Source organism: Colobus angolensis, unplaced genomic scaffold, assembly GCF_000951035.1.
Source record: "Colobus angolensis palliatus isolate OR3802 unplaced genomic scaffold, Cang.pa_1.0 Scaffold49, whole genome shotgun sequence".
NCBI classification, from domain to species: domain Eukaryota; kingdom Metazoa; phylum Chordata; class Mammalia; order Primates; family Cercopithecidae; genus Colobus; species Colobus angolensis.
Window position 1 is genome coordinate 4492648 of NW_012118376.1, and position 17407 is coordinate 4510054.

The 17407-nt window shown below is 35.7% G+C and overlaps 1 protein-coding gene across 1 annotated transcript in view; it reads left to right on the forward strand.

The window, feature by feature from the left end:
• COL4A3BP (collagen, type IV, alpha 3 (Goodpasture antigen) binding protein) overlaps window positions 1-17407 on the forward strand; it is a 152747-nt gene that overhangs the window by 104486 nt on the left and 30854 nt on the right. Inside the window, exons 8-10 of the mRNA XM_011959236.1 lie at window positions 1798-1955; window positions 7885-7977; window positions 15534-15620. Of these exons, the coding sequence (XP_011814626.1) occupies window positions 1798-1955; window positions 7885-7977; window positions 15534-15620 (338 nt within the window). The remainder of the gene's footprint in view (window positions 1-1797; window positions 1956-7884; window positions 7978-15533; window positions 15621-17407) is intronic.

The following is a 17407-nucleotide window of genomic DNA, read 5'->3' on the forward strand; positions in this document are numbered from 1 at the left end:
TTCTGCACGCTCAATTCTGGTGAGTTGATGTACATGTCTATTCTTACTAAGAAAATACAAGCTTTAAAAAAGCTTTATTGAAATATAATTGACATACCACTTAAAGTGTATAATATGACAAATTTGAATATTTTCATAAAACTATCAACACAATCAGTTCTTCTCATTGCTCAGTAGTGTTTTATGGTATAGATATACCATAGTTTGTGTATCTAGTCATTCACTGGTAGATATTTGGGTCAGTTACAGTTTTGACTATTACAAATAAAACTGCTATGAGCATTCATAGACAGTTCTTTTCGTGGAAATTTATTTTATTTATTTTGGGTAAATACCTAGGAGTAGAATGTTCTAATTGTATGGCAGATGTGTATGTGTTTAATTTTTAAAGAAACTGCCAAACTGTTTTTTACCAGCCACATATGAGAGTTCCAGTTCCTCCACATCCCCACCAGCACTTAATATGGTCAGTCTTCACATTTCAGTCATTCTAATAGGTGTGTAGGGATATGTCATTGTGGTTTTAGTTTGCATTTCCATACTAACTAGTGATATTAAGCATCTTTTCATGTTTTTATTTGCCATTTATATCTTCTCTTTGGTGAAGTGTGTGTTCACATTTTTTGCTCATGTTGGGGTTGGTGTTTATTATTATTTTTTATTTGTTATTTGTTTTTTGAGACGGAGTTTCGCTCGTTGCCCAGGCTGGAGTGCGGTGGGGTGATCTCGGCTCGCTGCACCCTCCGCCTCCTGGTTTCAAGCGATTCTCCTGCTTCAGCCTCTTGAGTAGCTGGGATTACAGGCATACACCTCCACACCTGGCTAATTTTGTATTTTTAGTGGAGACGAGGTTTCTCCATGTTTGTCAGGCTGGTCTTAAACTCCCAGCTTCAGGTGATCCGCCCACCTTGGCCTCCCAAAGTGCTGGGATTACAGGCGTGAGCCACCACGTCCGGCCGTTGTTTATTATTAGTGAGCTTTGAGGTTACTTCATAATTCTGGATAGAAGTCCTTTATTAAACATATGCCACACAAGATTTTCTTCCAGTTTGTGGCTTATCTCTTTATCCTCTTAAGAGTATTTTCAAGAGCAGAAATTTTACATTTTGATTAAGTTTGACAATTTGTTCTTTAATGGGTTATACCTTTACTGTCATATCTCAGTTTTTAAAGTCTAAAGTGTCATTTCATTTATAAGGATTCTACTAAAATGATTTATTATTAACTATAGAATATTACGCTTTCTTGTTTGCATCTTTGAGTTTTAAGATTTTTTGTTTAATTCAAAAACTAACCATGAATTAAAATGATAAAATTGAAACATAAAAGGCATTGAGTTTAAGTAAGTGCACTGGTCCTGGATTTAAATTTGTATGTTTATTTTTAAATTGTATATTATTTTATTACGTTCTTTAGTTTATCTTCAGATAGTTTTTAAGTTCTAGGTTTTTCAAAATATAAAGTAGTTCTTGCCATAATTAGGTCCTACTCTAAGCTGTCAGAATGTTATTGTTAAAGTATTGCTCCTACCATTTGATTAATTGGGTGCAGCACAGCAAATAAATTTCAGGAAACAGAATCTAGAAAAAAAAAGGACTTGAAAGTACATATGCTGCCGCAAAGCTTCTTTGCTCATAGAGCTTGCATAGGAGATTTTTAAATGTTAGCCTACAGGAGGAAAATTAAAATCCTAAAATCTGCTCTGACTTGCTAATTTTCTAAACAGTTTCTAATCTTAAATTGTGATGAATTATTTCTTCATTAGAAATATTTTCAGTGAATAACTTTCATTTTCAGTATTTCCATATGTGACACCAAAAGGAATTAATGGTATAGACTTTAAAGGGGAAGCGATAACTTTTAAAGCAACTACTGCCGGAATCCTTGCAACACTTTCTCATTGTATTGAACTAATGGTTAAACGTGAGGACAGCTGGCAGAAGAGACTGGATAAGGTAAGACTAGTTTTTTTTTTCCTTTTAAAAATAATCACATTTTAAGTTTTATATATTGTTTGAATATGTAAACCAAGCTAACTTCTTAGGGAAGAATCTTGGGTTGATAGAAATAGCAGATGATACTAGTACTCTGAAGCTTTATGGGCATCTTAAACTCATTTGCCTAACAAGATTCACCAGTTACTTGTTTAATTACTATACAGTATGCTTTCTTGAAAGATTTGCTATAAAAGTTTTTGTGATGATGTTAGTAATGATTTGGAATAGAAGTGTTGAGCCATTTAACATTACCTACCTTTTTTTTTTTTTTTTTTTTTTTTTGAGACGGAGTCTCGCTCTGTCCCCCAGGCTGGAGTGCAGTGGCCGGATCTCAGCTCACTGCAAGCTCTGCCTCCCGGGTTCGCGCCATTCTCCTGCCTCAGCCTCCCAAGTAGCTGGGACTACAGGCGCCCGCTACCTTGCTCGGCTAGTTTTTGTATTTTTTTAGTAGAGACGGGGTTTCACCGTGTTAGCCAAGATGGTCTCGATCTCCTGACCTCGTGATCCGCCCGTCTCGGCCTCCCAAAGTGCTGGGATTACAGGCTTGAGCCACTGCGCCCGGCCAACATTACCTACCTTTAAGTGTATGATGTATGAAACTGCATTTAAGGCATATGAACTAACTTATATGCCAATTTACAAAGGTAAACATTTACTTATTACAATAATACTCATGTTTTTTTTCCATGGTCAGTATGTTGTTTGAGCATTTGCCCTGTGTTCACATTTTCCCACCTTTGTTTAAACTGCAGCACTGATAATATTACAGTATGACTCTTTAGTTTCTAGTGTGAAGTATGGCTCAGTGGATTTGTTAAGTAGGAAAACTTCTATTTATAATTCAGCTTTAGAAAAATAGTAAAATATTAGAATTGAAACATACCTTAAAGTTCTAGTCCAATGCCATCATTTTATAGAAGAAGGAATTGAGGCCCAGATGCTTGTCAAAAGGTGAAAAGTAACAGAGTTAGAGGCATTTTTCTCTATTTTTATGTATCAGCTCTGGATACTAGATTAGACATCAGCCAGAATCATATTCATTCTGAGTTATATTGCTTGCAGAGTTTGAAGGCCTTTGAATTTGATCAGGACACTGAGGAAAGCAATGTTAGCAGTATGTGTTTAGGAAGGTTCCCATGTTTTAGAAGAAAGGAGAACTGTTCAGAATGCACAAGTGCAGGTGAGAGTAAGCTATTTTGATTAGGAATATGTCTTCTTTTAAAACAGGCAATGAAAACATCCTAAAATGTGTTGAAAAACATTAGACTGATGCCTGAATACATTAAACTGATGGTTCAAGAGTATCATTCAACTTGTCCAGACTAACTTATTTCCAACTTTTTGGCAACTTTCTCTCTCTTTAGTCTCTTTTTCCTTCACTAAGAGATTGTATTCTTTGGTCACATACTCTAACCACATTGCCTAAAATAAATTTTTTTAAACCTTTGTACATTATATAACACGACTTCCTGATTTTTTTAGCATTCAAGTTTATTTGCCATGTTGAAAAAGGGAGATAGATTTTTGATTGCTTTCAGCATTATTTATCTTACCAGTTCTCTTTCTTTATTGGGTAGCAATGAGCAGAGCAAACCAAAGATCTGCAGAAAAAAATCATTTTTATTGCTTCTCCATGCAACACTCTTCACCAAAGAACAGCCAGAAAATATGGCAGTATTGGTTAAAATCTGGACACTACTGTGTTTTATAGTCTTCTTACAAATCTATCTGATGTCAAATTTTATTAACTTTTTCCACTGTAATTTTTTCTCAAGGTTGAAATAACTGGATCCCAGTTACATTTTACATGGAATGTAAGTGTGTGTGTATTTGCACATGTGTGTACACACAGTATGTGTGTGTTCATATATATATATATAAAATATATGCAGGGTATGTGTGTATTTATTGGTAATCAACTCTATTCAAGAACTTTCTAATCTTTTGTATGTAGTGTGTGTGTGTGTGTGTATATATACACACTAAAGACTAGAAAGTCCTTGAATAGAGAAAGTTGTTTATCAACAAATATGTCTTTCAGGTAATTCTTAGAATTGAGAAAGAAAGTACAATGATAGCAATATGGTTTCACTGAAATTGTTTCATTCAGGTGCTGTGTGCTTGACTCTTAAGTTAGGAATGGGAAAACAGTGATGAGCAAGAAGTAGTCTCTTTAGGGACTTAAAATCGAATGAGAACAATTAAATAGGTGATAATAACAGCTACTATTAAATTCTACTATTTGATAGTAGAAGTGTCTATATTATAGTCTTACGTAGAGTTATAATGTCAGTTCCAGGATTCTTTCAGCTAATTGAAAATACTATTTTGTAGTGATGATTTTTATTGGTTACCTATAATAATAATCCTTTCTACTGTAGAAGAAGTGTACTTAATTGTTAGCCAGTCATGTCCAGGAAGACCAAAAATTCTAAAATTAGGCAATTATGGTTAACAATGTTAAGGAGAGATAACCTGTTCATTGAAGATACATTTGCTTACGTTATTAGACTTACAGGTGTGTAATTTTACATACATTTTCACTTTCCTGTAAGTCTTTAATATTATTGCTGTGCCGTGCATTTTTGTTTTATTCATTTAAAATATATAACATACATAGAAGGAAGTGTACCAATCTTAAGTATACTACTTGATTTTTTTAATGTTTGTATACACCCCTTTAACTATAGTCAGATCAAGATATGTAACTTTTCTAGCACCCTAGAAGGTAACTTCATGCTCCTTCCTATTCCATATCATACCACCACCCCAAGAGGTGATCATATGGTTTTAACCTATGTCATTATAGATTAGTTTTGCCTGTTCTGGGACAACATATAAATTGAATCATACAATATACTTTTGAGTCAGGCCTTCTCTTTCCCTCAGCATTGGCTGTGAGATTCATTCATGTTATTATATTTAATAGTAGTTTATTCTTTTTTATTGCTATACAGTATTTTATTCTATGATAACTTTTTATTGTATGACTTCAATTTGCTTATCTCTTTTCCTGTTGGTGAACATTTAGGTTTTTTTCGTTTTTTGGCTATCATGAATAAAACTGCTATGAGAGTTCTTGGGGCATATCTTTAGGTATATTTCTCATACCTTGGAGTAGACTTATTGATCCATGGGGGTATGTGCTTAACTTTAGTGAATACTAATGATTTTCCAAAGTGATTAAATTAATATTTCTACCAGCAATGGGTGAGGATTCCAATTACTTTTAATTCTTGACAGCACTTGGTATTGTTAGGGATGTGTGGGTGTGTGGGTATTCTTGATGTTCACTCTTGACTGTACTTGGTATTATGTGTGTGTGTGTCTGTGTGTATGTGTGTGTGGTGTTGGTGTTGTTTGATTTTGGGAAGAGTCTTTCTTTTTTTTGAGAGATAGGGTCTCACTGTGTTGTCCAGGCTGGAGTGCAATGGCTATTCACAGGCACAGCCATTAGCACACTACAGCCTTGAACTCCAGGGCTCAGGTGATCCTCCTGCCTCAGCCTCCTGAATGAGCAGGACTACAAGCACATGCCACTGCACCTTGCTTAGTCATTCTGGTGGATCTGTAGTCTCATTTTTTCTTTAGTACAAAAAAAATCAGTTAATGAAATCTTTGGGTCTAATGAACCCATCGATTCATTGATTTCCACTGTCTTTAATGCTGATGTGGTATTTAGAAGTAGTTTGCTTTTTGTGAGTTCAGTTTAGACTTTAATTTAGCCATTAAGTATAGTTATACACTGCATAACGACATTTCCATCAGTGATGGACCACATATACAACTGTGGTCCCATAATATGATAATGGAGCTGAAAAATTCCTCCTGCCTAGTGACTTCTTGATGATCCTGACCCTGTGTAGGCCTAGGCTAATGTTTGTGTTGTCTCTTAGTTTATAACAAAAAAGTTTAAATTGTAGAAAAATGCTTGTAGAATACAGTATAAAGAAAGAAAATATTTTTGTGCCGCTGTACAATATGTTTATGTGTTATCTTATTACAAAAGACTCAAAAAGTTTAAAAAATTAAGTTCATAAAGTAAAAGTTACAGTAAGCTAAGGTTATTATTGAAGAAAGAACATTGTTAAATAAATTTAGTATAGCCTAAGTATGCAGTGTTTAAAAGTTTACAGTGGTGTGCAGTAATGTCCTATGCCTTCACATTCAATCACTATTCACTTACTGACTCACCCAGAGGAACTTCAAATCCTGCAAGCTCCATTCATAAGTGCCCTATACAAAGTATACTGTTTTTTATCCTTTATATCATATTTTTCCTGTGCCTTTTCTGTTTAGATTCACAAATACTTACCATCATGTTAAAATTGCCTACAGTATTCAGTGCAGTCACATGCTGTAAATGTTTATAGCCTAGATGTGTAGGTAGGCTATACCATCTAGGTTTATATAAGTACACTCTATGATGTCTGTACAAGAATTAAGTCGTCAGTGACACATTTCTCAGACCGTATCCCCGTGGTGAAGTAACACGTGACAGTAAATTCATGTGGCTTTCATCAGCCTACTTTAGATCACAAGCATAATCTGTTTTCTTATGGTTTTTGATGATCACACTCTTCAGAGTAGTGTTTTTTTGGGAATAAGGGGAAATAGGAAGAGCTGTTTAACATTTCTTATTGCCAGAGTGTCCATGAATCCTGGTTTGACCAAGGCAGTTGTTAATCAGCAAGATTATTACTGACATTCCCTTTCACTTTCAGAAGTGTCATGCTTAGATTAGCCAATAGGGGGACCAAGCAAATCAGTCTTTTAGAAAATGGAATTTGGACAAGATTAAAAAAAAAAGAAAGAAAGAAAGAAAAGAAAAAAGCCATGTATGACTGTACTTGAAGGAATAAAAGCATTAGATTATTTACAAACATAATGGACTCCAGTATCAGTTTTGACCCAGTGAACCCCATTGTTGTGGAAATAAGTTTTATATGGGACTAGCCTTTGTTATTTTAAGTGTTGACCTTAGGTCTTTTAACCTTTTAGAGCTATAGGCCCTATCATTAAAAGGAGAGTGTTAAAATAGACCTGAAGTATTTTTCAACTCCAAAATACTGTCTTAAGCAGCAGTGAGAAAGTATAAGAAGGTTTTTCTTTCTTAGAATATCTTTTTAGAATTCATTGATCCCACCTACTGAGTTCATTTCTGGTATTACTTGCTGTTTTTCTTCATACCAAAATAAATGTATCTCTTACTGGGGTTGGTGGGAAGGGGAAATACAAGAATGTATAATAGGTATTTCTGATGCTAATTTACCTGGGGTTTGTTTTTTTTTTTTTCTTAAGTATACATGCAGTGACTTAACCATTTAAACACATCTAACTTTTAAGGTGATCTTAGTGATGATTTAAATTGTAGGTTGTGGCCAGGTGCAGTGGCTCACACCTGTAATCCCAGCACTTTGGGAGGCTGAGGAGGGTGGATCATGAGGTCAGGAGTTCGAGAAAAGCCTGGCAAACATAGTGAAACCCCATCTCTACTAAAAATACCAAAGTTACCTAGGTATAGTGGCACGCGCCTGTAGTCCCAGTTACTGGGGAGGCTGAGGCACGAGAAGTGCTTGAACCCAGGAGGCAGAGGTTGCAGTGAGCCAAGAACATGCCATTGCACTCCAGCCTGGGTGACAAAGTGAGACTCCATCTCAAAAAATACATCCATCCACCCATCCATACATAGTAGGTTGTAAGTGATTTATATCCTAGAGAAAAGTGTTTTCTTGGGCAGAATAATACTCTTTATTTTTCACAGGAGTGTAATTTTTTTGTATCAAATTATAAAATTTCAGTGAAATGTAGAGGAATTCCGCCTAAAAGACTTCATTGTAATTAAAATGCCTGCCTCAAATTACAAATTTTCACTTTTTTTTAATAGGAAACTGAGAAGAAAAGAAGAACAGAGGAAGCATATAAAAATGCAATGACAGAACTTAAGAAAAAATCCCACTTTGGAGGACCAGATTATGAAGTATGAATTTATATTTTGATCTTAGAGAAACACATAGGTCATGTCTATCACAAAAGTGAATTTTTAATAATAGTTTTGTAACTTTATTCTAAATATATAATTTTTTCCTCAGTGTTTATGTTAATTCAGTGTATATTTCGTGATATATAAATGCCAGACATACTCAAATATATATTTCTTATTGCCTACAAAGTTTAGGCTTTAAAAGGCTTAGTATTAGGCCTGTTCACTTCATAAGACAAATTTTTATCTCCCCTGTAAAGATCATTTTTAATGTTATCTACTTTTTTTTTTAACATAAAAGGAAACTATAAAAGAAAACTCTGAGTGCTTTTCAGACAAAAGATTTTAGTTTGTACTATACTGTGAGATCTTATCCATAGCTGAACATAAACTATTCTTATTGTCTTTGTTTGGAAATATCTGAAGCCAGCTTTTTTCTCCTTGTATTTATTTGTTAAGCAGGTAATAAAATCTCCTTCTCCACATATATATACACACAAACGTTAAAATCTTATAAGCTATCTTTCTATATTAAGAGAAAAAAATGTGTAAGAAATATATTTGGTAATTGCCATTAAACAACGTTGAGACTAGGTGCACTGGCTCACATCTGTAATCCCAACACTTTGAGAGGCCAAGGCAGGAGGATTGCTTGAGGCCAGGAGTTCAAGACCAACCTGGACAGCATAGCAAGACCTCATCTCTTCAAAATAAAATATAAAAATTATCTGGGTGTAGTGGCACATGCCTGTAGTCCCAGCTACTGAGGAGCCCAAGACTGCAGTGAGCTACAATTGCACCACTCCACTCCAGGCTGGGTGACAGAGCAAGACTTTGTCTCTTAAAAAAAAAAAATAAAAGGTGTTGGCCAGAACGGGTGGGTCACGCCTGTAGTCCCAGCACTTTGGGAGGCCGGGGCTGGGGGATCACAAGATCAAGAGCTCAAGACCAGCCTGGCCAATATGGTGAAACTCCATCCCTACTAAAAAAATACAAAAATTAGCCAGGCGTGGTGGCAAGTGACTGTCGTCCCAGCTACTCTGGAGGCTGAGGCAGGAGAATCACTTAAACCCAGGAGGCAGAGGTTGCAATGAGCCGAGATTGTGCCACTGCACTCCAGCCTGGGCAACAGAGCGAGACTCTGTCTCAAAAAAAAAAAAGTGTTGCTATTTCTGAAATGAGCAGTTAAAAATGGGATATCAAGGAGTATCATTGAGGTGGAACAGAAGAATAAAGTAGTTGTAGTTATATTTATGAAAACAGAAGAAAAATTTCTTGCTACTTTTGCTCTAGAAAGGAAAACTAAACAGCTGCTCTGCTGTTGCTGAATTTTTTTATATTGGAATCAATTTCCAACTGTGAGAGTACATTCTGATGAGACTTAAATTACAATATTTTTTAACTGTTCTCGATTTATCTGTTCTAAAATGTATTAGAATTACATAATTAGCTGTCCTCTGAGGTTTTTATATGAGGTATTATAATGATTATTTTTATTCTGAAACTAAACAAATTATTTTGCTATTTTAGTATTATTATTTTGGAAAAAATACCAACTTTTTAAAGTACCTTATTTTTTAATATTATAAATAAAATGTATATTCATTATAGGAAGATTATACAAATAAGCCAATAAAGCCCATGTTTTAAATTTAACAATACTTGTACAGTTTATCATCCACCAGTAGTATGTAAGTATAATTTGTGTACATATTTATCTCTGCTTCGATCAACACAGGTTTTTTTTTTTTTTCCCATGGAGAGAGGACAGGGTGGAGGGAAGAGGGGCCTTGTGCTAGGTACATGCATTTACTAGTTTTAAAGCCAAAAAATTGCTTTATGTATGTGATTTAGCATTTTAAAAATTATGTTTATCAGACATTCTTTTTTTATTTTTTAATTTTATTTTACATTGGAAGTACACACACATATTTGTTACATGAGTATATTGCGTGCTGGTAGAGATTGGGCTTCTAGTGTGCCCATTACCCAAATAGTGAACATTATACCAAATAGCTAATTTTTTAACTCTCACCCCTCCCTCCCACCCTTCCTTCTTTTAGAGTCCCTAGTGTCTGTCGTTTCCATCTTTATGTCTATGTGTACCTATTATTTAGCTCCCACTCATAAATGAGAACATGTAGTATTTGATTTTCTGTTTCTGAGTTAATTTGTTCCGGGACCAAACTGAGGGTCGAGTTGCTATTTCTGCGGCCCAATAACAAGATGCAGATGAACTGGAGAGGAAGAGAGTTATTTCTGTAACTGGTTACAGGGAGAAGGCCTGAACATCATCACCAGACCAACTCCAAATTACAAAGTTTTCCAGAGCTGATATACCTTCTAAGCTATATGTCTACCTGTAAGTGTGCATTCATCTAAAGACCTAAGTTATTAACTTCTTTTAATCTATAACTAAGGTCTGAGTCCTGAAGACCTTCCTTTGGAGCCTTGGAAAAGTGCTAGGGTGATTACCCTTATCATATCTCCTACTAAATCATATAGGTTTGAGGAGTTCCTTCAGACCGCTAATAAACTTGTTTGTGGAGGACTGTTGAATTTCTTCAGACCCACAGTAAAACTTGTTTAATCCTAAGTGGGTCCTATTAAGAATTCCTTCATTATTTTGTCACGCTTTAAGGCCAGGAAAGGCCTAGGCAAAACTCTTGATGGACTTTTGTTACATGCCAGCCTTTGTATAAGGGCACTGGCTTTTAATATTTGACTTAAACACTCAGTCAGTACTGAAACGGTTGTTAGTGAGACCTGGCCTGTGAGAAGTTCACCTTGGATAATGGCCTCCAGCTCCATCCATGTTGCTGCAAAGGATATGATTTCATTCTTTTTTATGGCTGCCACGTTTCTTTTTTAATGAATAACTTGTCCATGTCCTTTAGTGGTTTTTTGGGGGGGTTTCCTATTGATTTAGAAGATGTATAGAATTTGCCTTTTTTTAATTTTATTTTTTTCTTTCATAACTTAAAAAGTTTGGTAGATTTTGCCATATAAAAGTTTTAAACCTTCGTGTAATTAACTTCCCCAGTCCTTTGATCTACTTTTCTCCACATTTGGTATCATGCTTAGAAGGGCATTTTCTACTTCAAATCGTTACTTATATTTTCTCATTTTTTATTTTCCAGTGGTCTCTTCTACATATATTAATACATCTGGAGTTTTTGAAATAATGGTACAATGTAGAAACCTATTTTATTCCACTAGCATTTGTTGAATAAACATCCTTTATTCACCTATTTGAAATGCACTTTACTCTTTCTTAGCGAAGAAACTGGTTAAGGGTACTTTTTTTTTCTCACTAAGTTAAATTAAATATAAAATTCTTATATAAACTGGGAACTGTTTTTACACTTTCCCTTCTTCCTTTTGGAGTTTTGAACCATCTATCTTTTCTTGTTATTGATATTATAGTCGTATGGGTTTTAGACACTTATTTCAAACTATGACTCTTTTTGGTTATAATCAGACATTCATGATGTTCTAATTATAAAAAAAGATTTAAGTGTTTCTGACTTCTGTAGCCTCAGAAATTACTTTATAATCTTGAATTTATTCTGTAAGACTTACCATAATGTGGCTGGGCGCAGTAGCTCACATCTGTAATCCCAGCACTTTGGGAGGCCGAGGCGGGGAGATCACCTGAGGTCAGGAGTTCAAGACCAGCCTGGCCAACATGGTGAAACCCCATCTCTACTAAAAATATAAAAATTAGGCGGGCTTGGTGGTGTGCGCCTGTAGTCCCAGCTACTCAGAAGTTTGAGGCAGGGGAATTGCTTGAACCAACAGGCGGAAGCTGCAGTGAGCCGAAACCTGGCTCCTACACTCCAGTCTGGGAGACGGACAGACTCCATCTCAAAAAAAAAAAAAAACGACTTACCATAATATAGGGTACTTCACTAAGCTTGGAGAATACAATACAACAAGAAACAAGGCTTATAAGGATCCTGCCTAAGGGCCCTACCTGAATGCATAATGGGAACAAAGACTAATAGACAATTATCGTAATACATGTCATGAAACACTTAAAGCAGGGAAGGTGTTAAATCAGAGATGTCTTTCCGGAGGAAAGAACCTCTTAGCAGAACCTTAAGGATGAGTAAATTGAGTAGAGAGTGTTTTCCAGAAGTCAGAAGTAAAAGAGTATTTTTCCTCAGGCAACTGAAAGTAGTTCTCTTTGGAAGGTAGAGCCTCCACAAATTGAGAGGAAAGAATGGTTAAGAGACTGACTGTAAAGATCGACAAGAATTAGTTCAGATCCTGAGACAGTAGGTTTTAATCAAGAAAATGACATTTTCAGATTTGCAGTTTAGAAAATTCATTCTCCCTGCAGTAGAAAGAATGGTAACAATTGTGACTGGCACTTGGACGCTTTCTGTATAACAGAGATGAGAGTTGCAGGTGGCCTAAATTAGAGCCAAAGCGGGAGGAATAGAGAGGCACTGACAAATTAGATACAGTAATCCCCCCGTATCAGTGGTTGGGGGGATACATTACAAGACCCCCCCCCAGTAACTGCAGATAGTACTGAATCCTGTATACGCTATGTTTTTTCCTGTATGTACTAGGTTTTTTCCTATACGTGTGTACCTGTGATAAAGTTTAATTTTTATTTTAACAATAACAAAATAGAATTGTAACACTGTATTATAGTAAAAAGTTATATGAATGTAGTCTCTTTCTCTCTCAAAGTATCTTATTGTATATAAACCACAGAAAACTAAACCACAGAGAAGGGGAGACTATTGTATTTGGAAAGTAGAATTGAAGGGTGTGATGATTGAATGAGGGAAAAGGAAGGAATCCAAGATTAGGCCCAGGTTTCTGCAGATAGGTGTGGAGACAGGAGAAGAGGTGAGTCACATGAGGAAGTCCTCTATGTTAGATACAAAGATCTAACCCTTAGAAGAGAGGTAGTCTGGCTGTGAATTTAAGAGTCATCAAAGGATGACTGAAGCATTGGATATAAATAAGAATACTGTGGGTAGAGCAAGTATGGAACCCTGAGGAACACCAACATTTAAAGGACAGGCAGAGAAGGGGAAACCTACAAAGGAGTCCCCCAACCACTGATACGGGGGGATTACTATATGTAATTTGTCAATGCCTCTCTATTCCTCCTGCTTTGGCTCTAATTTAGGCCACTTTCAACTCTCATCTCTATTATACAAAAAGTGTCCAAGTGCCCAGTCACAATTGTTAACTTCCATCCATTCTTTCTACTGCAGGGAGAATGAGTTTTCTAAACTGCAAATCTGAAAATGTCATTTTCTTGATTAAAACCTACTGTCTCAGGATCTGAACTAATTCTTGTTGATCTTTATAGTCAGAGAACTCTTCAAGGAGAGTTGTTAACATAAGAAATGCTGTGCTAAAGGGCAGATAAGTAGCTCCTGCCCTTAGTAAGCATGATGAGATAAAAGGGTTTTTTTTAAGTCCCTTTTAATAAAGAAAATTTTATGCCAATTACTTTAGTTCTTCTCCCAAAAGTTTGCCATTAAAGGAAAAACCATTTCATTTGGCAAAATATAATTTTTATTTTTATTTATTTATTTATTTTGAGGCAGAGACTCGCTCTGTCGCCCAGGCTGGAGTGCAGTGGTGCGATCTTGGCTCACTGCAACCTCTGCAACTTCCACCTGCCGGGTTCAAGCAATTATTATGCCTCATCCTCCCAGGTAGCTAGGTTTATAGATGTGCACCACCACACCCAGCTAATTTTTGTATTTTTAATAGAGACAGGTTTTCTTCATGTTAGCCAGTCTGGTCTAGAGCTCCTGGCCTCATGTGATCTGCCCTCCTTGATCTCCCCGAGTGCTGGGATTACAGGCATGAGCCACCACACCTGGCCAGAATTTTTAAATGCTTTAGTTTTCAATTAGACTCTTGAGGCTCTGACATGATTGTTTAAGGACTAGAAATCCACGTGTACTAAATCACTGTAGAGTGAATGAATGGTAATATTTTTTAAATGTAGATGTGGTTAGTTTTTAAAATCATTAGAAAATATGCTTGAGTTTGGATATTTTGTGTTTTCTCTGATCAACAGAGAGCAAAGTTATCCTGCTGTCGTTTTACTGTCTTTGAAATGTTTTGACTTTATAAACAGAATCCTGCAGGAGGAAGGCCTCTAGAGTGTTGTTACTATTTTTTTCATGACCCTCTTGTCCCAGATGGTCATTAGATGGTTATATTCACTTTATGATACTTCACTGAGATATGCACTGTTCTGTATGTTTGTTGTATCTGAATAGAAAGGTGTTTTTGTTGTTGTGTTTCTTGTTTGTTTGTTTGTTTTTTTATGAAGTAGGTTGTAGGGGACTGAGTCCTCATAACCCTAAAAGAAGAACTCCATTAAGTCAATATTTCTTATATGCCAAATGACAAGAACGTTACCCCATACCTCCCACCCTTCCAGTATGGTTCCAGGTTATGGTGGGGTTAGGATGATGTTGCTAGATACTTTTTAATGGACTAATGATGACTTGGCGTTATGAGTTTAACTGGGAAGATTTCATCAATTGTTCATGTGTCTTATTTTATATATTTTAACATTTAAGAAATTCTAAACCCAAGCCTACCTTTTAGCCTCTACTTTTATCATAATACAAAGCTGTCGTTCCACTTACTGTCCACTTACTTGGTTCATCACAGCAGGAACATATGTTGATTGTTTACATTTTGTTATTGTTCTTTATATGTTTATCGTCTGGTGCTGCTGAGGTTCCACTTGCATGGAAATCACTTGGGGGAATTATTAAACATGTATATTCCAAGGTTCCACTGAAGACCTACTGAGAAATAATTTCTGGATGTGGAGGCCTGGGAATTTTCATTGTAAGAGATCTCCCACACAATTCCCCAAGTGATTGATGGCCATTATTCTGCCGTCTGGCCAGACTGTCAGGCATCAACTCAACTTTTATTTCCCCTTGAAACAATTACCCCTGCTTAGGAAGATCCCCCTCTGAATGCCTAGCCATACTTATTAGCTATAGTTCTTGTGCACATTTTGACTTACCTCATTGCAATTTTATATCTCTGTTGTCTCTGTCATAAGTCTCAACTATGCTACTAAAGAAGCCCTAGATAATATATAAATGAATGAGCATCACTGTTTTCCAATAAAACTTTAGGGACACCAAACTTTTAATTTCAAGTAATCCCCACATGTCATATTATTACTTTTATTTTTTCCAGCCATTTAAAAATGAAATTCTTAGCTCACAGGCTATACAAAAGTAAGCGGCAGACTGAATCTGGCCCGTGGGCCACAGTTTTTGCCAATCCCTGCTCTAGACTATTATCCCAACATAATATTGGTCAATATACAGTAAGTAAGTATATGAGTACTAAGTGAATTAATTATAATACTCGTGATTTTAGACAGAGCATACATATGATCTGGTTACTGACTGGTTTGTAAATATGTGTTCTATAAATGTTTATTAGGTCAATTTTCAACCTCAAGTTAGTACCAGAGTTATCAGAGTTTTCTGTTTCTTTAAATAAACTGCTTTTTTCCCCGTGTGTTGGAATAGGAAGGCCCTAACAGTCTGATTAATGAAGAAGAGTTCTTTGATGCTGTTGAAGCTGCTCTTGACAGACAAGATAAAATAGAAGAACAGGTATATCTATTATTGAAAATTCTAAGCTGAGATTTATTTTAACACTGTAGGCATTCCTTGATGTATATTATTTCATGAAAATAGAATTTGAACATTGTGAATTTAATAACCGACAAACTTAACTGCGAATATATTGAGTCACAAATGTAAAATATTTTTTTTTTTCTTGAGACGGAGTCTCACTCTGTCACCCAGGCTAGAGTGCAGTGGCGCGATCTCAGCTTACTGCAACTTCCATCTCCTGGGTTCAAGCGATTCTTCTGCCTCAGCCTCCCAAGTAGCTGGGACTACAGGTCCATGCCACCAAGCCTGACTAAATTTTTTTGTATTTTTGGTAGAGATGGGGTTTTACCATATTGGCCAGGCTGGTCTCGAACTGCAGACCTCATGATCCACCCGCCTCAGCCTCCCAAAGTGCTGGGATTGATTACAGGCGTGAGCCATGGTGCCGGCAGTAAAATAATCGTTATAAGTCAGTTCCTTTATATGTGAATTTCCAAGCAATAGAAAGAAAACCAATAATTGTTAAAAGGTATCATGCATAATTAACATGAACTTAAATAGAAATGTTCTTTTTGCTTTTTTCCCTTTAAGTGTCCAACTTAAACCATTCTTTTAATATAAAGCATATATTTAAGTAAAAAGCTTCTTTGAATTTTTCTTCACCCAGTATGATATGAAAAGGAAGATAACCAAAAACTTAAGATTTTTTCATCTATATCAGTATCACTGTTTTTATTAACCCTTTTATTGCCTTCACTACTTCACCTTCAGTTTCCTTCTCACTTTAACTTTGTTCAGTGTTTTGTCATCATTATTGAATTTATAGTAGTTACACCCAGCTGCTGTGGAAATTAAAGAAAAGTATTTATTAAACCCATTAACTCTAGCTTCAAGATTAACTTTGTCTTCTTTAATTTGGCAACAATACAGTTACTGTATGTTACCACTAGATGGTACTTAAGGATGAATTTTGTTATTTCCTCCCTTTGTTTAAGCTGTGCTAGTTATGGTGGAAACTTAACCTTTTTGGGGGGAAAGTATTAATAAACTGTGGCTACAGAGTATCTTGCCAAATAATCATGTATGTGTCAGTTTTATAGTACAAATGAATTTGCCTGGAAAAGTTAGCTTGTTCATTTCCTGTTGTTGCTAAGGCAGTACATGGCTACTATGCTCTTACTGGTCTACCTAGCTAAGGGTAAATCAACTACGGTAGTAACTGCTTCTCATGTGTATCTTTCATTATTTTTAAAAAATTACTGATAAAAAGTTCATGTCACATTAATTTGTAAAGCTTATTGCTCATTTTTTTTTAATACCCAAAAGATGCTATATACCACTCAAGAAGAGTGGGAACTTTCAGTTCCTAAATGGGCTCTACTTTTGGAAACCTAAAGTACTACCTGAAGCAGAATTATTTATTTGTTTCCCTTCGGTTTTTTGTCTAGGATGTGCTGTTTTGGGAAAAAGTAGTCAACAGGTCAAGACATCAGTCTTACTCTTAGTTTTACCTCTAACTAACTTTGTAGCTATGAATTTATCACTGAATTCTCTGGGCCTTGGTTTTCTAATCTGTGAAACAAAGTAGACAAGATGATTCAAAACATCTCTTCTCTAAAATGCTACTCTACTGAGTATCAGTGCGGTAATTGAGTTGGGTTTGAGAGAATTGATGAACCCTTCTGTAAGCTTATAGAAAAAGAAATATTCATGGGGCCATCCAATCAACTTCATTCTATTCTTGACACTGTACTAGATGCTCTGCAAAATAGTCATTGAACAGT